Below are 23,116 nucleotides of genomic sequence, written 5' to 3' on the forward strand. Positions count from 1 at the left end.
AAATCCGACCGCAAGATGTCTTCATCGGCCCCGAATTCCCCCTCCGCAATTTCAAACATCTGACGCTCCGTAACCTCGCGGCTGCCCATGGTGATTTTCTCGCTGAGAAATTAGCCCTTGTGAAATGCCCTAATGACCATATATCATGCTCTGCAGACCAATATCCACAGCCTGTAGATCATCAGCCTGTCAGGGAGTGCCTCCACTCCCCTAGTGCTGCACTCCAGCCTGGTGGACGGGCTGGATGGAGGGTGGTGGTGGGCCAGCCGGAGGAGGATTAAAACCCCCTGCTGGGTTGTTAATGACCTGCTCTCTTATCAACTCGGTGTTACACTCTGTACACCTGCACACGGCAATAATATTTACCCTGTCCGTCAGGATCAAGCTGTGTGTGTGTGTGTTTCTGTCTCTCCGTCAGATTCCTGTGATTGCTTCCATTCTCTCGTTCTCTCTGGCGTGTTATTAGGGAGGGAATGGACACAGCCTGTCTGTGTGAAACAGATCTTTCTCAGGAAAAGGGGGGACTGGAGAGCAGGATACCAGTCCAGCGCACAACCAATAGTCTCCCTGGTCACTCATAAGATTTCAATTAAGCCCCACTGTGATGCCTTTTCCTCTTAGAGTGTGCGTGTGCGTGTGTGTGTGAGAGTTTGTGCATGCATGACTGCGTGTGCCTGTGCGTCTGTGCATCGGTACATACTGTACATAGCTTATGCAAAGAACTGGGTGCTTGTTTAGAAGGAGGGCATGTGAGCGTGCTGGCTGCTTTACGAGGGACTGTGTGAGCACATGGCCATGTTTATTCATGCAGCTCCCCAGTAGACGGTACATATCAGAAACTGTGCTATCCACCCATCGACCAGAATATGATGTCACACTCGCACTTTCAAAAATAAATGAATGAATAAATAAATAAAAAGGATTAGGTCATTATTCCCCGCAGTGTTGTAAACCTAAACCGAGGGGAAACTAAATAAGACATATCGAGAGAGAAAAAGAACAAGATGACAGAAAGAGAAGAGATAGGAAGAGGCTGACGAAAGAGGGAGAGAGAGATTTATGCTTTGTCGTATGACAGTGTCACGCTGAAAATATGCGCTCCCGCATAGTGAGCTTGTAGATTGGCTATTTTCGGCACAATTGTTTGGAGCGCCTGCAGTTTTCCATGTCTGTTATCTACGTTATAGTTAGCGGGGAACAACAGTATGTAACAAGAAACGCCACCGAGCAAGTGATGTTCTTTTCTCTCTTCACCACTGGGGATCCACTCTGCACGAATGTTTGGTTTAGACATTTCCTATGTATACTGTATCTCTCCCTTTTTCCTCATGCAATGATTTGTCAAGCTTTGCATCAGTGATTTTGATGTTTAGACCCGAGCAATCAAGTGAAAAGAGTGCAGTGTGGTTGATTGCAGCACATCCAAAAGCAGAACTGCAGAGGAAAGTCTCATTGAAATGTGCAGCAGGTGGCTCACTGACAGCTTATGCCTGATTTGTTGTTGTGCGCTGAACATTGCAGATCTCCAAGCTCAGAACGCATTGCATCACAACACGCGGTGCACTTGTAGATCGGCTATTTTCGATGTGCAACACCAGGGCGCAACTAAATGTAGGTTGGTACATTTCATGTATGTAGGCTACTGCATGCGTTTTTCTGGCAGCCAATGTGTGCGGCCCAGTGGACGGCAAGGCTGACTTTGATTGGGAAAATCATGTAATTCAGGCCACACTGATGAGTGAAATACTACTACTAATAATAATAATAATGAAAATAATAATAATGAATAGTGCTTTTTGAGTGTTTTACAAAAGCATGACATGGAAGAGATAAAGGACACAATAAAAAAATGTAATACTTGTAAAAACAAGACTATACAAGGGTATAATAACGGCATGGCTTTCCTGTGGATCTCTGGCTCTGCGAAAACTACATTATCAACATGATGTCAGTCTTGTCCAAATATGGAGGGACAGCGTCTGAGTTTGTGAATTCATTATTAGGTATGAGAAGAATACAAACAAAATCCCAATATGTGAAAAATATTCAAGGAATTACTTCCTTGGCCTAATGGCAGCGTGCACAAGAAATTTGGCACCGATCAGTCCAGTGGCTTGCGAGATTACCCGCGGACACACAGACAAACTGGCCTCCTCTAGACTGCACATTGTTCAAGGTCTTAATGCAACTATCTCTTTGATATATTTTTTCAAATAAAGGATTAAAACAAGAAGCTGTCTCGAAGGTAAACATTTGACAGTTCATGAGACTATAATGCATTGAATGCTTTTGGACTGAAAGAAATAGTGTTTTAACTTTTTCTTGAGATGCCTTTTAATCCCCCGTGCAATGAGAAGCTCTGTTGCATGCAATAAATCATCATTCGAGCAAATGTTTTCCCCTCACAGCCTGGTCAGTAATGTTCCCTGAGGAGGACAAAATTGTGGAATTTTGTTGCACAGTGAACACTCCTGCAGCAGCAGCAGTTAAGTGGCTAATCTCAGCACACTTTTAGCCAATGTGCATTTGCTGCCATCTAGTGGGCAGCAGAATCAATGCTCCTTTGGATTAAATATATGTTCTGTGCTATAGGGGTCACTATAGGGTCATTTTTCACTCTTCCACAAGCTTTGTTTATTCATCCTTGAAAGGTCTCTTTCTATTACTGTGGGAACTAAACTGCCGTTACCAACACAACCACCAGATGTCAGTAGTTGCACGTGTACATAGTAAAATGCAGTGTCACAGTTCAAATTGATATCTAAGTATATTGTTATCCCATTGTTGTTTTTGTTGTTGTCTTTGCTAGATGCTTTCTAGCAGCAAAACAAGGGGATAATGACAGTTAACAACAGTGATGCAATACATCCACATTGTTTCTTTCCAAAATGGATACTATCCTCCTTCTCCTTCCTTTCCCCCATTGAATGAACCTCTGTTTATGTATCCTTCCAGGAGTAGCCGTCTCATTCCTTAGTTCCTGTCAACGTTGTTGTAGAAATATTGCAGAGGTACATTTCATTTGCACTGGCATGCTATTGTCAACCTCAGGGTGATAGTAAACAGAACACATGTGTGAAGAGAGAGAGGGGGGTGGTGTGTGCATTTAGGCCTGAGTTTTAAGCTTTCCACTCATGTTTCATTCACTCTGTTTGCAGTAGGAGGAGTTAGCGGCTGACTCATGGAAATCTGTATTAAATTGGATTATTCATAAGGCAGTAGGTAGGTGCATCCAATCAAATTGTAAGATCCTGCATCTTGCATGCATGGTAGGCTATGATCCATGCCCCTTTCTATGCAGAGGTGTGTGTGTGTGTGTGTGTGTGTGTGTGTGTGTGTGTGTGTGTGTGTGTGTGTGTGTGTGTGTGTGTGTGTGTGTGTGTGTGTGTGTGTGTGTGTGTGTGTGTGTGTGTGTGTGTGTGTGTGTGTGTGTGTGAGAGACTATAGAGCGTCGCAGTTCCCGCCCACTTCCTGTTTTTTTTGGTGCCGGAAGAAAAAACTCAATGCATTTTTCCATTGACATTTCCAAAAATATTTATATCTATTAATTTAAGCCTCGAATCAAGCCATCATGACATGAATCATGACCATAAACGTTTGATTCTGTGATTTTTTTTTTGTTGAAAACGGCAAAACAAAGGGTATTTATTAAATATAGTATATCATATAATTAAATATATGTCATCTCGTGATGGCTTGATTCGAGGCTTAAATTAATAGATATAAATATTTTTGGAAATGTCAATGGAAAAATGCATTGAGTTTTTTCTTCCGGAACCAAAAAAAACAGGAAGTGGGCGGGAACTGCGACGCTCTATACTTTGTGAAGGCCAAATGTCCCCACAAGTATAGTAGTAGTATACAAGAAAGATAGTTGTTTAATGGTAAAAGAAAAATAGGTGTACAATTAGAAAACGATTCGTGTTAGGATTAAGCACTTAGAGGTTGTATAGCCAATCTACACATTTGGAGATCTGCTATTTTGGGCTATTTTCGATGCTGTCCTAAAATTGTGATGTCTTCACAAGTATAGTAAAACAAACGTGTGTGTGTCTGTAAGACTATAAGTGTATATGTGCGCGTGCACGTGCTTGTGTATGTGCGCATGCATGCACGCATGTGGGGCAGCTCCTCAGGAGCTCCTGTGTTCTCATGGGCCGTCCGTAGCACAGGGTTACACCTCTCTCTCTCTCTCTCTCGTTTCACTGCCCTCCCCTCCATCCCTCCCTCCATCCCCCCCCCTCTCCACACACAGCTCTCTCCCCCTGAGTGGATTCTTCTTGGTCAGTGCACAGAGCCCCCCCAATCCATCCTTCCATCCACCCTTCCTCCCCCCCCCACCTCTCCATTCGGGACGGCTTCACCCCACAGTCCCGCTACACACCGGCCGGGAGAGGAGCAGAGGAACGGGCAGAAGGAGGTGAAGAGAGAAGAGAGGATTTTTGTGCACCGAGGAGAGAGGTAGAGGAGATAAGAGGGACCATGGCTGCTCTCTCTGCCTTGTTGAAGAGTTGGGTGATTCTGCAGACCCTCTGCCTGGCCCTGGCCCAAGTGGTGAGTGGAGATGAGGCTAGGTTTGGGGAGAGGTCTAGTCGGGCGTAGCTGCTGTTTTCTGGGGTTCTGTGGTGTGGCGAGGCCCCTGGAATGGGTCATACTGGATGGGCAGATACTGGATGTTGTATAAGTTGTATTAGTGAGTTGTCTAGTGAGAGTGCTATCCTACTGTTTGATGAAGTGTTGAATGCTGCAGGCTGAATTAGCATTACAGATCTACGAGAGGGGGCTTGATTGTGTGCATGTCTAGAGAAATGATGATTTATGTTGTTATTATGGATTGAAAATGCAACTAAACTGTCTTGCTGGAGGACAAACCTGCACCGTGTGAGGAGTATCTTGATCGATATCTTGTGAAGTTTTGACTGAGGATCTCCTGTTCTTTCCTGGATTACTTTGTGCCTTGAAGACTGAATTAAAGTTAAGGATTTTCGCCTTTTTTCTTGGATTTAATCAAGACATGACAGAGTTGGATATGAGCCAGCCAACACGCGTGCACGTGTCAGCGAATGAATGTGTGTGTGTGGCACGTGCGTGTGTGCGCACGCACACACACACACACACACACACACACACACACACACACACATGCATAAACAAACTTTTCTCCTGACTGTGAAAGGCCTTATTCAAAGAGAAGCACACAAAGAATGTCTACCCTGGAGAGAGTCAAGCATCACACCTAACTGCTACCCAGTGGAATCCACCAGTTTCTGCCCTATCAAGGATTACTTTTTTTTTGTTTGGCCTAATTGAAGAGCATATTGAGGATTCTTTATTTAGGCCGGACGGACTGACTGATCCACTGATACGGGTCATATTTCCCTAGAGGGGTTGATGTGGGTTGAAAGGCCCATGGATGAAGTGGGGCAGGGTGGGTAAACACTGTCAGTCCCATGACACCCCCACCCCCATCCGTCCACAGTCCTTTGCCTTCACTCCTCCAAAAGCTGTTGGATTATTTACTGAAGTCCTCGGTTTACATTATTCTGATATGTTAAACTTCAGTTCCATTTTCAGTTCATGGACCTTCAATGATGTTTTGTGACAAAACCCTGAACTCTTACACAGTCAAATCATGGATTCAAACTCTGCTGCATTCTTTTGATGTGGATACTTGATTTCATCAATAAAATAAATACTAGCTTTTTTATCATATGATTAACTACCATTATGGCTTTCTATGTCTATTGATATCCAGATATACCCCTCATGTTTCTGTGGGAATAAACATTAGTTTATATGTTCTTAGCACCATTTATTTCCCCCTGTCATAAAAATAAATTGATATTCAGCCTATTCAGAAGCCAAGATTATTATTTTGTCTCTGTCGGGTGGAAACCTCATATGTCCAAAACTGTTACTTTTCAGGATTCACATTCAAAAGTAGCAGATCTACAAGCTGAAGCGACACATTTCGAGCTTGCAGATCTGCTACTTTTGATGCTTTTGTGTGACACTGCCGTTATGATCAAGTAAGGCGTTCATTTATGAAAAAAACACAAAAAGTAAGAATATGGAGATAAGAGGTTTCTGCCCGACAGCAACGATTTGTTATGTATTTCATCCTTTACATTCATATTCTTTCTTTCTTTCTTTCAGAGAGGTCCAGCTGGACCACAGGGCCAGCCCGGTCCATCAGGCCCTTCAGGTACCCCCGGGTCCGACGGCATTGATGTGAGTACACACACGCACACACACACACACACACACACGCTCCACCAGACTCCAACAGGTTGTCACAAAGACCATCATTGTACAACAGAAATAGAAAAGCAGCGGTGCTCTGCAGTATCGCAGTATTGCCACCAGAGGGCAAAGTGCATGAAAACATGCCGGCACAAAAGAGCACTGTTCACAGCTAAGAGAGAGGGGGCTTTGAGGAAAGGGGCTTCGGCTCCTTCCTGAGAGGGACTGGGGCTAATGTCGCAGTAATGTGATACATTTAAGATATTCTTAGGTTAACCAGAGGCAGGTTTTATAAACATACTGGGAATAGAGTCTGCTGCTGGGCCAGTGTAGGAAACAAACTGCATAGCAAAATCTGCAGCTTTAACTTAACTCTGAGCAGTGTAAACTTTTCCCTCATCGGGTCAATGTCTGAGTTAAAATAACACTTTAGATTTTGCAGTGTGACTCTAGAACACACATAGCAGAACAATAGATTTTCCTTTTAGACTCATGTGGATTTTAGGAACAGTTGGCCTATTACTTTGATCATCTCAACGACACTTTGGTGACTTCAAACATGGCATGGAGTTCTACCTTAGGCTGAGAACTTCACTCAAAGATCTAATCATTTGCAATCAACCAATCAATCAACCAACCAACCAACTAACCACCAAATAGCAAAAAAAAATATTTCATACAGTATGTGATTACATCATGATAAATGACTGTGTGTATATACGCTCCTTTGCCATCTCACTGGCACTGTCACTTTGTGTATATGACTGAATATCTGTGAGTGAATATATTCCAACTCTTGCACAAGAGACTGAAGTGGAGACTGGAGTAGGGCAGTATACATTATATTACATTACATTACATTGTATACTGACCCACTCCACTCCACTCCAATATTCTTCATTCCTCCATTACCCACCTGGTAAGCATAGCATGCTAAAGCATTCTAAAGTCTACCCATGATGCTTTGCTCATTCTCGCCCTTACAGCTGGGTGGAGCAGGGGGAGGGTAGTGGTGTGGGGGTTGTTGACTTTAAATGGAATCATGTATGAAGGCTGCATAACACACTGTATCTTTTGTATGGTGCTGGGAATCACAGCTGTTTTTTGTATACCTTTGCCAATGTTTCAGTCTTCTGATGTGTATTTTATGTGTGCAGGATTTAATTTAATATTTACTATGGAAACATGAAATGGGATCCAGCCACCGCCCGGTGTCACCACCATATTCACTGATTGCATCATTTTTTTTAAAACAAACTTTTTTTTTTTGTTAAGTTAAAGCTATACATTCTGAGATGGTAATCATTGCTATAGAGTGTTTGTTCAGTAACAAGGGTCACCTCTCTTCTCTGGCTCTTTAATACACAGACAATTCATTTTCAGGTGGGTCATCAATTTCATCTAATGAGGAGAGAGAACCATTTATCAGCTTAAATTGTATAGTGTTCCAATTGTAATTTTATCTGCTCGACGTTTTGTTTTTGTCTCATCGCTTCAATTTTTCACTAGTTTATCATGTATAGGTTTTCCCTCCTGATTGGATGAAATTGGTATCCCAAGCTGAACATTCATTTGCTGGAGAGACAGGGAGACCCCGTTCTAGTGAACAACAACTCTATAGCAATGATTACTATGGGAATATAAGAGCTATTTTAAACTTATCTTAACAAAGTTAAAACCCCTTTAAACATTGATGCATATAGGCCTTGAGGGAAAAGGGGGGAAATTGAAAATATGTCTTATATTTAGTTAGGAATGCACCAACCTCGCCAACTATAAAAATAATACCGATTCTGATAGTTTGCATTCAGAGAGTTGATCTCTGAATGTCTCAATCCACTTGTCCAGTGATCTTTGGAATGTGAGAAATAGTGATGGGGCTATGGAAGCTTATGAAGACCTTGAACAGTGTATAATTTATTTATAGAGCACATTTAAAATGTCCGAGGTCAACCAAAGTGCTATACAGATCAGAACAGAACAAGGCAACATAATAAAACACACAGTACGAGCAAAACATTACACTGCAATAGGGCAAGAGCATAGAGAGCCAGGCTTACAGTAACTGTAATCAAAGGCCAGGGAAGCGAAATAGATATTTAATAAAGATGGACTGGGCAGCTCTGATATGGTCTCTTTCCCAGAGCCTGAGCTGACCTCAGAGCTCTGGATGGGGTGAGGTTTGTGTAGAAATGCTGCAAGGAATGGGAGAGCCAGCCCATTTAATGGTTACAGCTCTGCAAAGTTGTGGTGAAAACATAACTTCATTGATGTTTTTGGGCGGTGAAACCGCCCCTATATGTGAGGTTTGGATATTTGCACACCAAATCCTGCGCTGTGATTGGCCACCAGTGTACCCCCCTAACCCTGCACCGTGATTGGACAATCACAGTCTATTCAGGACTGTGATTGGCTAGGGAAACATGACACATGTGCATAGCCCTATAAATAGGACTATGCACTTAAAAAAAACACATTTATGTTTTTTTTAAAGTTAGCGGTGTACAATGGTTGGTCCACAATATGACTTTTCTTTAAGTGAATCACTGTGATGACCACTGTGACCACACCGCCCACTTCACACTGGGTGTGATTTTTTCTTTCTATATTTAGTTTAGCCAATTATTTTACCCCCAATTTAGTCATTGTGCCAATGAATTCCTACCCACATACTTCTGTGTTGCCACTTCTGTGTTGTACCCTACTGACTCCTCTGCCAGTGAGGAGCCCCCACCGGGAGGACATAGCGCCTCCATCCTACTCTTCCCATTCAACACCCCCCACTGACAGGCACCGCACCAGCGACAAAAATCTACCTCCCTGCCCGGCATACCTCCCCTGAACACGATCAATTGTGATAGACACTTGGTCAAAACCGATGTACCGCAGCGGATTTGAACCCCTAGACTCCGCATAGGGCCACCCAAGCACACCTCAACTTCATTCATGGGTTTTATATGAACCACTTTCAACCTGGCATCCCATATGTTGTGCAAGTAATTATAGGCAAAAGTTTTCAATGCATTTTATGGTCTGTCTGTCTGTGTTTCTGTCGCTAATCTCACAAATCGCTGGACTCATCCGTGCCATATTTCTTGTGCACACTGCTAGTAGGCCACAGAAGTATGCCTTTTCATGTATGCCTTAGACTTTTTGAAAACGTATAACATTTTATAATGGAAGTCAGTGGGGCTCTGATCGAGCTGAAATACTGTAACAGTCATATATTATAGATAATGTCATAGATGACTGACATCATAGATGGTCACATGAAGTCCGAGATCCACATTGGAGCCACAATCCACATTGGAGCCACGCCATTCCACTTATTCAATTTATTTATTTTCAGTAACGTATTTATTCTCTGCGCTACACCAGTATACAATAAGTAAGGGTTGAAACCAAAACAAGCTTTATTTATATTTGGGTATTCTACATGCAAACATTATAAAGAAGACATTGATTAGGTGAATGAACGTTTAGTAAGCCATTTGAGTTCACTATCGACTGCCTCAACCTAACATCTGTCCCTGTGTCTCCTCAGGGAGAGAAAGGACCTCCCGGATCATCTGGTCCCCTCGTAAGTCCCTTCTGAACTATATGTGTGGACTGGAGTATGAAGTATTGTTAAGATACTATATAAGAACTCACATTTCCTATACCTGTGTATATGACCACAGCATATATGTTTGACTACAGGGAGCGAAAGGAGATGCTGGTGAAGCAGGTCCTGACGGAGCTCCAGGAGAGAACGGCATTGATGTATGTCCTTCGACTGTGTGTGTGTGTGTGTGTGTGTGTGTGTGTGTGTTGTGGAAGGTTTCACACAGTAGATGTGTGGAACTGACAGGTGTGTGTGTGTGTGTGTGAGATGCCAATTTGCAGAGTTGTGGAAGGTACTGTAGATAGACTTAGGTGTAGACGTGACAGCTGGGATGTTCACCATGTCAGCATCTCTGCCATTTCGTTGGGTCTTCCAGCAACACGTAGCACATATCAGAACATCTGAAATGTACCCCTTCAAGAGCCTCCTTTTTACCCAGCCTGGACAGAGACAAACCTACTGTACGTTGCTGGGGAGATTTCAGAGAGGCAAGAGAGAAATTGTTTACAAGAGGAAAGAGGAAAAGAGGAAATTGTGACACATCGACAAGAGGCTGGTAGGATAAACAAGGAAAGGTTATAGAGACTGTGTTTGCGTGCATGTCCGTGCGTGTGCGCGCGCGCGTGTGTGTGTGTGTGGGCATGCATGCAGCATAAATGATACCCAGTTTGTTCATGATACCCAACACAGTACTTGATCCTCTACAACTTTAATGCAGCAGAAATGCTATTGTAACTTGCTTCAGTGCTAACCATAATGGGTTCAAGTCTCAAAGTGTCATGATCACATGCCCACACGCACGCACGCACGCACACACACACATTCTTGAGGGATTTAAAGTGTAAATCCGTCCTGGAATTTCTCTATTTTCCCCTCCTAATTACTTGCAAGAAATGTGTCAGCTTCAATTAAGGGCTTATTAGCCATATTGTACTCTGAATTCAGGTCATACAGAGCTCAAGTACTGTAGCTTCAGCTGATATCTTGTTTTGTTTTCTGTGACATATTTTTTACCTTATCTAACGCTGTTCTTTGCCCGTTTCCCTCCGTCTCTGTCTGTCCACATCCATCTGTGTGTCTCTATCTTCAGGGTTTAATTGGAGCAAAGGGTGATCGCGGTGCTGTCGGGAGCCCTGGGCCTAAGGCAAGTGTCTATGTGATCCAAACCCTGGTTCATCTAATGCAGTGGTTCTCAACCTTTTCATTTCAAGGCACCCCATTACTCTGAGAGTATATAAATTGAACCAAATGGACCCGCAAGGATCCATGGTAACATTTGTACACTTTCAGAGCTATAGACCTGTGGGGGTCCATTTGGAGCCCCATCAAGGAACCCTGAGGGTCCCTGGACCCTACTTTTAGAACCACTGATCTAATGTGGGGCCTCTGTCTGTCTGTCTGTCGACATTGTTTATTTGGTCAATTGGAATTAAATTCTTACCTTTGTCTCAGGCCTGTTAATCACATGAACCCTATAGTGTCCCAATTCATTCATTTTATAGTGTCATGATAGGGAAACATTTGAAAAAATAGGTAAACATTCAGTGAAAATGGACAAACAAAATAGCAGATCTACAAGCTTGTAGATATGCTATTTTGGCTATTTGACGTGCAACAAAGTGGGTTTAAGTTGTTAAACTCATAATCACACAAAATAAATAAGGCTGCTATTTGTCATGAGCAGTTCCGTCACCACACTGGCTGGCACTTATATCAGTTTGTGCCAGCGTCCTTGAATGATATTCTCCCCGTATTACCATAGTTAGAGCTGTCTGTTTCCATTTACAGGGCGGGCCTGGACCAACTGGAGAGCCTGGAGCGCCTGTGAGTACATCAAGCATGATTTAATTTGTAACATGTTATGTATATGTTTTTGTACAAACTACTAGCCAGGCACCATGATGAGATCTAACATGTTATTGTTTCAATCTTATTGTATTGACTACGAACCTGACCTGAAGAGCAACTGCAGATACATGGAAGATTTATCAGAGGTGTTTTAGACATTCAAAATTTATTTTGAATACCCCAAATATTACCTGGCCATTATTTGAACATTTTGGAAACATATGAACCATATAGCCTATTTCTGTTGAAAGGGAAGACCCGTTCAACAGACCCAGCCTCTCCATTCTCTATCATATAGGATTCTGGAGAAATGAATTCAGTCCAGTCCATTTTGTTGTCCCGATTAGTATTGAGCCTTGCCAACACCTGGAACACAGAATATGAAATAATATGGCACAAAACAGATGAAAATGGTACAATACAGAATAGATGAATTAGTCTTAGCCAATCTAATCTTTCATTGTCATGAGCATAGCCTGGTTCCCTAACAAATATGCTGCAAGGACAGCTGTTCTCTGAACTAAACTCCTTCCCCGAGTTCCAATTCTCCATGCTTGAATGGATGACCAGCTGTGCCCTCTATTGGATTGAGTCTGGCATACGTTTTATAGTGACAAACATGAGCCATCGTCTGTTCATCCCTAAAAGCAAGAACAATAGCAGTTGTCATCTGCTTCTTTGAAATATAGCTTTAGTTTGCTATAATGTCATAGCTTCAGATGGGACCGTTATATTTGTGCATAATGATGCTGACAGAATGACACTTGTGCCAACAATGTTGCCAGCGCCGCCCGGTCAACTGCAGTTCACCACCTCGAGCAGTAGGTGGTGCTGCGTGTTCATTTATGGGACACCGACCAAACCGCTCAGCCATTATGATTGAAGCCACCCAATGACACGGTTGAGTGAAACACTATTAGTTAAAGCCTTTTAACAGGCGGTCTGTCTGTTGGGTGTACTTATTCATCAAGCTGCCTCACAGCACAGAAACAGGAGAGGGGCTCTTGTCTTGTATCGTGCTACGGTGACTTCCGAGAAGGCTTACTGACTTAATGACTTTGTGGAATATAAATTCAAAGCAGAGGACTCGGCAAACACCAAATGATGACTTTGTTCTGTGTCTCTGTTTGACTTGCATAGACATGTTTGTCTTGGGTGCTGACACAGTGCACACATATTACTGAAGTTCCTATGTGCTACTCATGTCTCATATGTAAGGCAGCCCAATCTGGGATGAAAAAATAATATCCTTATTAGCATTGGTTTTAAGCATAATATTTGTTATAGCCTATTCACATTTTGCATATTTTACCACATTTTTATATATATATAAAAATATATAGAGTGTGTGTGTGTGTGTTTTCTTTCTTTCATTCATTCATAAAAAAAAATTGGGTGGGCATTTGTTTACATTTGGATCAGTGATTGCATTTAAGAAGTCATTATTGCATGTGCGCGTGCGTGCGTGCATATGTTTGTCTGTGTGCCGTGTGATTGTATTGGTCTATTGTGTCAGTGTTGGGCCCTGAGCTGAAAGTCGCAATGTACCAGAAGAAGGAAAATGCAACCAGCTGTTGCTGTCTGGCCATAAGCCATTATACTGAACCTGAATCTGGTTAGTATTGTGTTTACAAAAATTACAATTGATAATTCATTAGACTGGTTTCAGTTACAGTTTAGGTCTGTATCTGACACGCTTATCCAGAGAGACTCGCAATAGAAATGCAACCAAAGCACAACAAGCTTCAAATTGCAAACAGTAATAAGAAATGCACGGTCCAAAAAATATTAGGATCCCTTGCGACTATGATTCCTGTGATCATAGAGAACCACAGGCATATGTTATTTCTGTTTTCTACAGAGATGAGGGTAACGGGCAGCATTTGACGAAGAGAGGAATACGTTTCAATATATGAGGAATAAAGCAATGTAACCCCTCTGACCTTCTGCTCTTTACACAGGGACCTGGTCTTCCTGGACTGGCTGTAAGTGGTTTGTATGGTATAATTCCTTTATCATTTGATGACTTTCCTTGGAGATATTCGAATAGCTTGGCGGAATAATGGGCGGGGGAGGGATTAAGTATGCTGTATGAAAATGCCTAGGGGAACATACTGTATGAATCATGGAATATGTTCATCTCTCTCTCTCTCTGTCTCTGTCTCTGTCTCTGTCTCTCTGTGTCTTTTTAGGGTGCTCCTGGTCCGATCGGTCTACCTGGTAATATTGGAGCAACAGGACTCAAGGTACTGTAAAATATTGTTTAAATCGTCTGCACTAACGGTAGTATTTAATCATTTAATAATGTATCATAATATTTTTTATTGGAAACAGTTTAACAGCTAATACATGTCCAAACTCTTTGTTTCCGTTTCTTCGTGACTTACCATCCTCTTTTCCATGTTTTTTCCCTGCTTCTTCCAGGGCGATATGGGATCACCTGGAGCTGCAGGTTCTCCCGGGCCCTCTGGCAAGCCAGTAAGTGTCAACCCAAGACTGCACTTTGTCCCCTGGTGATTTCTCACAGATCAAACGGATGTTTCCTGGTGATAAAAGCAGATCTGAGAAACTGCATGGAGCCCAAGGCATACATACAAACATTCACCTCTAGATGTTAAATGCAACCTGTGTTAGATGAATAAGCATACATTTTATGGAAGATATTGTTTCTTTCCCCAGGTCAAATCTAGTATATTTGCCACCTGCCGTGCTTCACATATTACTGTATATACTGATGCATGGAATATGCCCACTTTCACCTATCAACCTGATTATTTGAGGTGCACGAAGCTTGGGTGCAAACTGTTCTGTCTGTGCTTATGTATTGTATGTTTCACTCTTGTCTGCAAATTTGATCACCAGAGGGTACTAAAAATGCCAAAACAAAATGTTGGGCTGAAACGCAGCAATGTGACTCAACTGTGCACACCTCTGGGTCACCTTTACTTATGCCTCAGGATGGAATCTCAGAAACGCCTACTCTCCATAACAGTACACTTAGGGCGTGGCAATATATCAGTAATTTATAAGACTAGACTAGAGTCTGGGAAGTGTTGTCTTTTTCTGGTTTTAATCACTCAAGCCTCATTTTATACTTTCAAATTATTTTTGAAAAATTGAAGAATTTATCATCACAATACGGTCAATTTGATCAAAAATATTGTGGTATACTGTATAATATTGCCCATATCGTCAATATCTTACATCTTCTTTAAACACATACTATACATAATTAGTATCTTCTTCCTCAATGGCTGAACAGTCACAATCATCATCAACCACCACATTTGGGTGTGCAATAATACAATCAACTATAACAGTGCAGGATAGCTGGGGGGGAAAAAAAACCCAGCCGGCATAGTGGAAGCTCTCCTGTTTCCTCGTACTGGTGTCCAGCCACAGGGGAAGGAGTGGTGTGGTGGAAGATCGCATCACGCTTCTGAGCCCTACACCATCTAAGTCTATTTTCAATGCCGTATGTTGTGTACTCTCCTGTGTGCATCCCTGCTTCCAGGAAAGGGGGGTGGGGTGGTGGGGTGGTGGGGTCGACTTCATTGAGAGTGATGCTCCCTGCCCAGGGGAGTGTATTTGTTTAGCTTTAGTGCTGTCCTTGGGTAAATAAACTCCCATTAGATCACTGGGCTGTCTCAACTGACTGTGGCTGGGATACATCAGCTTGCATACACATACTTTACTTTCTAACTCAATCTATAAACAGACGAGATAGCGGGGGAGGGAGGGGGGGATGGAGATGGAGGGAGAGATAAAGGGTGTGCCTCTGTGTATGAGAGAGAGAGAGAGAGAGAGAGAGAGAGAATGCTGGCTCAGCTAAGCAGGAAATGGCCTATGTGTTTACTTACTCTGACAATTGTGACTCCATGTTCCCAGTCAGAATGTTGTCTGTCTGTCTGTCTGTCGGTCGATACTGTCTTTCTGTCTCTCTATGTATCTGTATGTCTGTCTTTATATAGTCTTGTGTGGCCAGACTGTTGCCTCCCACAATTTTCAAATGTTTCCGGTCATACAGTCTGGTACTCGGAAGCTCTGATCATGATTAGAATATAAAGCGGATGTGAAGCATCCTCCCTGCTTCCGTTTCGTCTTTACAGTCGCGTAAATCGTAATATAAATCAAAATCATCTAAAGCATGTATAGCTTGATGCTAAGCAGAAATTGAAATAAAATAATAAAATGTAAAGATATTTTAAAATATATTTTCGTGAACGGAAGTGCCAGCTTCCCCTCTCGGATTTCGGGAGCTGTAGTTCCAGACTCTATATAGCATCCGGAGATTGTGGAATAGTTGTCTGGCTACGCGAGACTAATCTTTATATGTCTGTATGTCTTTCCAGCTTCCTGTCTGTCTATTCAACTATCTACTGTACTAGTCTATCTGTCTATCGATGTTTTTTGATTGATTGAATACTTTATTAGCAGTTTGCAGAAAAAAAGCACATGAAAGTACAGTTCAATACAAGGTCAGCTAAGAGGATTTAAAACCCAGGAAAGCCTATGTCTTGTTTCCATTGGGGTCCTTTGTAGTACAGTATGTCTGTATGTCTGTCTATAATATGTACGGTATCTCTTTATTCACTATTTATGTACTGTATGTCTGTCTGTTTGTGTCTGTCTGTCTGTGTATCTCCACCCCTGTCTCTTTGTGTCTGTGTATTTCTAGGGACCCCCTGGGAAGTTCCTGGGTGGCACTGGTGAAGAGGGCAGTGCAGACTTCCAGGTAACATGAATGAGCATCTGCTTCTCTCCTTGTCCGTCTAATCCAGTGGTTTTCAACCCTTTTCATTTCAAGTTCCATTATTTATTCGCCATTTGAGCCACGGAACCACCATTTGATGAGATTTAGCCTCTCAGACCCCAAAACTTTGATTATTTTGTCATCGTTGGATAAGATTTGTCCACAATTCCATGCTGTATTGATGTTGGTACCATAGGAGAGATGACAGGCAAACATTGATCAAAATAACAATTCTTCTACATTCTCTAATTGTGTAAACTTCTTGTAAATGTTAGTAATGCGGATGTTTAACAATAATTTAACTCTTGGGAGAGTAAAATTAAACCAATAAATGGTTTCATTTGACACTGTAAAGAGTTAAAGATCTATAAGGGTCCATTTGGTTAACAACTCTCCATCATTTAGCTGGGGACCACCTGGAACCCCCTCAAGGACCACTGGTGGTCCCCGGACCACTGATCTAATCTTACATCATTGACAGTTCTACACAGCGTATTGTTTTTTTGATCTGACATGCATTTCCCTTCACCTTCCCCCAAACAGTGTCCATTAAACTGTCCAGCAGGAGCCAAGGGCCCTCAGGGAATACAGGGAGTCAAGGTGAGCAGTCTCCTTTCGTTTGAACAGACAAATGAACAGGCAAGCGATTTACCGTTGATTTATTGTTATGATGAAAGCTTTATTGTCTCGGTGGTTGTCCTTTTCCTTCCAGGGACACAAGGGACGCGCCGGCATCCTGGGAGACTCTGGAAGCATCGGATCAACTGTGAGTGGAACAATCTCACCATTTATTCTTTATTGCTGTGTGTTCATCTTTAACCACATGGATACTAGCGTCCCTATTCGGGGCGTCATGTCATAATAGGTGAATCCTCTGCAAAAAAAAATAGGTACCGCGCATTGCGACGCGTCGTGATCATGTAGAACGGCTATTTTCAGCAAAAAGATTTGGTAAAGAGTGAAAAAGGAGGGGGCCAAGTACAGTTATTATCATCAGTACATTTTGAGATCAACAAATAAATGCATGCAATAAGTTTTCGCATACGCTCATGCATTCACAGACAGACACACACACACACACACACGCAGGGATTAGCGCTAATGAACCACCCGCCTCCCGAGGCACATGACTGGCACTAATCTGGCTGTGATTAGTCAGGCCTGGCCCTGACCTACAAACAGCATGCAGGGGGAGGCAGATCAAAGCAGCAGTTGAAGTGTCAGGTACATGAAGGGCAGACGAGAGACTGAGGGTTAGCGCTGGCCCCCTCACCTTACTGTATACTGTGTACAGCTAATGAGCACACAGTGGCCTCTGAGAGAGCACTTTCCTTAAGCAAGGAATTGGCCTCTGATCTCGGATGCACCAATAGCCGGATGGCACTACACTGTCTTACATGGACAAACACAGATAAACACTGAATGCACCAAATTAAATTAATCTCTCCTCCAGGCCAGCGTTTCAGAGGAACGGCTTGGCTTAAAGTTTTGGTCTGTAAAGACCTCTGTAGAGAGAGAGAGAAAAAAAGAGAGAGAGCTCTCTTTTTTTTTCTCTCTCTCCCTCTCTCTCTCTCTCCCCCTTCGTCTCAGCCTTTGGCTGGTTGTTTTGAGGTGTTCATCCTCTCGCAAGCTGTTCAAATTAAAACACAGATAATTATAGCCCATTCATTTGATTAACATACTACCCCCTACCTCTCTTTATGTGAGTCATGAGTGTATTAACACCAATAACACGTGCTACATCTCCATTATGTCATGGTCATGCATTCTATAATAGACTTAAACAGAACCTGCACTGAATCATGTTTTTACCTTGTTGCACAGCAACAAGGCAGTCGAGCTCCTTATACACGGCTGCTCATACAGTACTGTGCTGAATGGTATACAGCTCCACTAGGCTGCACCTGCTCTACAGCCATGGGCGCACAATGAGAATGACTGATCAACCTGCTTTTGTCTCTCCCTTCTCCAGGGCACCAAGGGAGAACTGGGCATCTCTGGGGAGCAGGGCATCCCAGGACCTCCGGTATGCTGATGATGAATCTCCAGGAAGTTTTGCAGACAGAGTAGAACCATATAGCTCCTACTAGTAGCAAAGCGTCTGGAAAATACAGAAAGCCAATATTTGTGTTGTTTCCTTTATAGCTTTTACTGACAGAATTGACTTGTTAAACCCTCGCAGGCCCCCAGGCTGCTGAACCTGCAGTATGTGACTTTGTTTTCTCCTCGTCCTTCTTTTTTTTTCCTCTGACCTCCATCTCAGGGTCCAATGGGCTTGAGGGGCTACCCGGGAATGATGGGACCCAAGGGGGAGGCGGTGAGTGCCATCAGTCTATTTGTGTTGTTTTTTTTATCACATTTTCTCCATCCATAGCACACCTTCCAAATGCTCCTCCATTCCTCTTTTTTGGGGAAATGAAGAACAGCCGTACTCTCCTCCCTCCTAGGTGAATGCCAAGAAGGCTGAGCTAGGCCGGGGCCCCTCTATACAAACATTATCCATTACCAGCAATGGGGACATATGGAAATGATGCTAACACAAATCTCTCCCCCACCCTAATGAGTCGGGGTTGTCTGGGTGCACCGTGCCTCCATCTGTAGTTAATGATCCGCGGTAGCCATCCGTCTTACTGTTAACATTAGCCGCGTTAGCCAAGTTAGCGCCCAGGCTCGGAGCCAACGCGAAGAGTAGCTGGCTCTTTGTGTACCTCCCATTAGCAAAGTGAGTTAAGCGCTAATTACCCCTTTATCACAGTGAATTGTGGCCCCACCGTGAGTTAGCATCCTCCTTAGATCCCAAGTGATTGATAGGACTTTTTTTTGTTGTTGTTGTTGTCCTTAGGGACCCCGTGGTTACAAGGGCATCGGAGGACCTGTTGGCATTGCCGGGCCACCAGTAAGTACTCTCTCTCTCTCTACAGTGTCTCTTTCTCTCTCTCTCACACACACAAACACACACACACACGCGTGCACATACATATGTATATACATACACAAACACACACACACACACACACACACACACACACACACACACACACACACACACACACACACACACACACACACACACACACACACAGACACAGACACGCGCACATACATATGTGTATACACACACACACACACACACACACACACACACACACACACACACACATGCGCACATACATATGTACACACACACACACACACACACACACACACACACACACACACACACACACACAACCACATTATTCAAGAATGTCTCTTAATTCTCTTGAAATACACATGAAAACACACACGCACACACACACACACACACACGCGTGCACATATGTATATACATACACACACAAACACACACACACACACACACACACACACACACACACACACACACACACACACACACACACACACACACACACAGACACGCGCACATACATATGTATACACACACACACACACACAGACAGACAGACAGACAGACAGACACACACAGATGCGCACATACATATGCACACACACACACACACACACACACACACACACACACACACATAAAACCACATTATTCAAGAATGTCTCTTAATTCTCTTGAAATACACATGAAAACGCACACGCACACACACACACACACACACACACACACACAGTGGCTGCTATAATTGTCTCTCTCTTGTCCACAGGGTGAGGAGGGTCCTCAGGGACCACCGGGAGATGCAGGAGATAAGGGAGATCTCGTAAGTACAAGAAAAAGAAAAGAAAAAAACTCTTTCAAGTACTCTAATATTCTTCAAGGTTATTGTGTAAGAAGTGGTGCTAGGCAGCAAAACCCCAACAATAACTTGCCCCAGCACTTGAACGATGACGATAATGATTACGATGATGACCGTACTCATGATGGTGATAACGATGATGAGTTGTCTGGGTTTCCGTAGGGCAACAGAGGTATCCAGGGCCCTCAGGGTGCCGTTGGCAAGAAGGGAGAGAACGTAAGTGAACGCGCTGCCACGTAACTCACACTTAGGGCAAAACACACACTCGTGGCAAATACACACTCGCAGCAAATACACACTCGCAGCAAACGCACACTCACTGCAAATTGTCACTGTCAGGTGGAAAGCTTGTATCTCCAAAACCGTTACTTTTCAGGAAAAGGAGCAAACAAAGTACTTATGTTTCAATGAATTTAATGTAGTTTTAGTCACACGCTCATGTTGATACTTTTCATTGGTTCAACTTTCTCTAATAAAATGCAAATGGGAGAAATAGCAGATATACAAGCTTGAGCTTGTAGACAGGCTGTTTTGCTACCTTTGTGTGACAGTTTTGTACGACGAAGTAGGGCATTCATTTGCGAAAAGAAGATACAAAATCGAAACATGGAGATACAAGGTTTCTGCCTGACGGCAAATGAAATACACACTCATTGCAACGACACGCTCGCGGCAAAGGTTTGGCATATACGGCCCATTGCATCCATCTGCCTGTTGTATTTTCTCAGGGCCTACCTGGTATTGATGGAAAAGATGGCACTCCTGGCGTCCCGGGGATCAAGGCAAGTCCTTTTTTTGGCAAACTTGATGACAGTGACGGTAACAATGATGAGTTGCTTTTTCATCCTGGCTAAATGAGTGTGTTCTTCTCCTTCTTTCCCTTTCTTTCTGCAGGGCGGCCCAGGGCAGGCTGGGATGCCTGGTCCTTCCGGTCATCAGGGATCAGCTGTGAGTATTTTGTGTGTGTGTGTTTTAGACCTTATTAATCCCAAGGGGGGAAATTGACATAGACCGGGGCGAACCAGTGACCTTTGGTTTACTGTACCAGACGACCAGTGGTGGAAAGAGAACAAAAATGTTGTACTCAAGTAAATGTATCGATACTAACATGTACAAATACTCCATTACAAGTCCGGAATTCAAAATTTACTTGAGTAAAACTACCAAAGTTTTGGCATTAAAATGTACGCAGAATGTCCCATTTCACAAGTTTTCAAAAAATAATCTTTTGAAAATAGCAGATCTACAAGCTCACAATGCGACGCATTGTGAGCTTGTAGATCGGCTATTTTCCAATGGCCAAAATATACAGCATAAAGGGCTGAAGTGGTTAGTGTATGTTTTGTAATAATAATCAAAATCAACAAAGTAACTAGTAACTCAAGTTTTCAAATAAAAGTCGAGTAAATGTACAATATTTGCCTCTGAGATGTAGTGGAGTAGAAGTAAAAGCACTGAAAATTGGAAATACTCCAATAAAGTAAAAAATACCTCAAAACTGTACTTAAGTACAGTACTTGGATTTAGAAACTTAGTTACTTTACACCACTGCGGACGACCTCTATAGCCACTAAGCTACAGCCGTCCTGTATGTATGTGTGTGTGCCGCGTGCCGCGTGCGCTCCCGTGTGTGTGTGTGTGTGGACATGCGTGCGTTCGTTCCCATGTGCATGCATTCGTATGCATTTGTGTGCAGGGCCTGTTATACTTGGTTGCGGCCCGAGAAAAGCCAATCTACAATCTATCTCGGTTAGTATGTAGATCGGCTGTTTTTGTCCGCTGACCAGATGTTGAGAAACAGCGGTATATATAGATCACCCCTTGAGGTTGTTTGTTGTGACGAGTGTTTAACTAACATCCCCGTCGTCCCCACATGCAAACAAGCCTCGTCTGCATCGAGGCTCATTGTCGCCCAGACCACGTAAGAGGTCAGCCTGCAAAGCTCCACTATATTCACCAGAGCCAGGAGCTAGCAGAGAGAGGCAGGGAGAAACAAGCCGACACAGCCTGTACATTTTTTTTTTTTGTGCCTGGGTTGGGTTTGTTTTCTGGGCACTCATCCAGCTTAACAATGACCCCCTCACCCGAGCTGTTTTAGAATTTAATCCGTTAAGGCCGGGAACGCATCTGCGTCGTTTTAGATTTGAGCTATAGGCACCGAGTGCCGCGCTACGAGCTTGTAGATCTGCTCTTTTTGAAAAATCTTGAAATTGTGTGCAAATCTTTGAATATATGTTTTTTAAAGTGAACATTTGTCAAATATTTTGTCCCAGGGGCAAAGATTTTAGTTACAAATGTTTGCTTTAAAAAATATATATATTCAAAGATTTGCACACATTTTCACGATTTTTCAAAAATAGCAGATCTGAGCTTGTATATCTGCTATTTTTGAATAGCCAAAGTATAGAATATGGATAAAGTGGTTACACATAATGTGTTCCCGGTTTGAATGGGTTAAACCACCTTGAAATAGTTCTCTCCCTCCCACCGCGAGCGATTTATCACCATCAAACCAGGTTGTATGAGAGTATATACGTACGTGTGCCCGTGCGCGCGCGCTTCCCATCAGGTGTGTGTGTGGCGCACACGCGTGCGCCGTTGACCAAGGGGTAATGGAGCATGAGGTGCACATTCATGCACACTCATGCTCCATGATTGTCACTGCGGTGACACGGCTGCAGACTCGCAACACCGTAACTTAGCCTGCCTATATATCCTGCTGTCCTGTGGCAAAGCTCAGATACAGTAGGCTACACGTTCATGTTCTCACGCGCACACGCGCGAGCGCCCGTGTGCGAGTGAGAACACACACGCACACACACACACGTACAGTAAATACACACACATTCAGGACTATCGCTGTAAGGCAATATTTCAAGCTATATGACAAAGGATGCCACATAA

The 23,116-nt window shown here is 43.1% G+C and overlaps 1 protein-coding gene across 1 annotated transcript in view; it reads left to right on the top strand.

Moving 5' to 3' along the window:
• The first annotated feature begins 4,260 nt into the window (after positions 1–4,260).
• The window catches only part of col9a2 (procollagen, type IX, alpha 2), a 31,698-nt gene continuing 12,842 nt past the window's right edge, over positions 4,261–23,116 (top strand). Inside the window, 19 exon segments of the mRNA XM_080442096.1 lie at positions 4,261–4,554; positions 6,157–6,231; positions 9,788–9,823; positions 9,943–10,005; positions 10,938–10,991; positions 11,636–11,671; positions 13,657–13,680; positions 13,888–13,941; positions 14,120–14,173; positions 16,374–16,430; positions 16,992–17,048; positions 17,161–17,214; positions 18,421–18,474; positions 18,712–18,765; positions 19,291–19,344; positions 20,123–20,176; positions 20,375–20,428; positions 20,941–20,994; positions 21,107–21,160. Of these exon segments, the coding sequence (XP_080298222.1) occupies positions 4,483–4,554; positions 6,157–6,231; positions 9,788–9,823; positions 9,943–10,005; positions 10,938–10,991; positions 11,636–11,671; positions 13,657–13,680; positions 13,888–13,941; positions 14,120–14,173; positions 16,374–16,430; positions 16,992–17,048; positions 17,161–17,214; positions 18,421–18,474; positions 18,712–18,765; positions 19,291–19,344; positions 20,123–20,176; positions 20,375–20,428; positions 20,941–20,994; positions 21,107–21,160 (1,014 nt within the window). The 5' untranslated portion in view covers positions 4,261–4,482.

Source organism: Gymnoscopelus braueri (assembly GCF_963280865.1).
Source record: "Gymnoscopelus braueri genome assembly, chromosome: 11".
In the NCBI taxonomy this organism is placed as follows: domain Eukaryota; kingdom Metazoa; phylum Chordata; class Actinopteri; order Myctophiformes; family Myctophidae; genus Gymnoscopelus; species Gymnoscopelus braueri.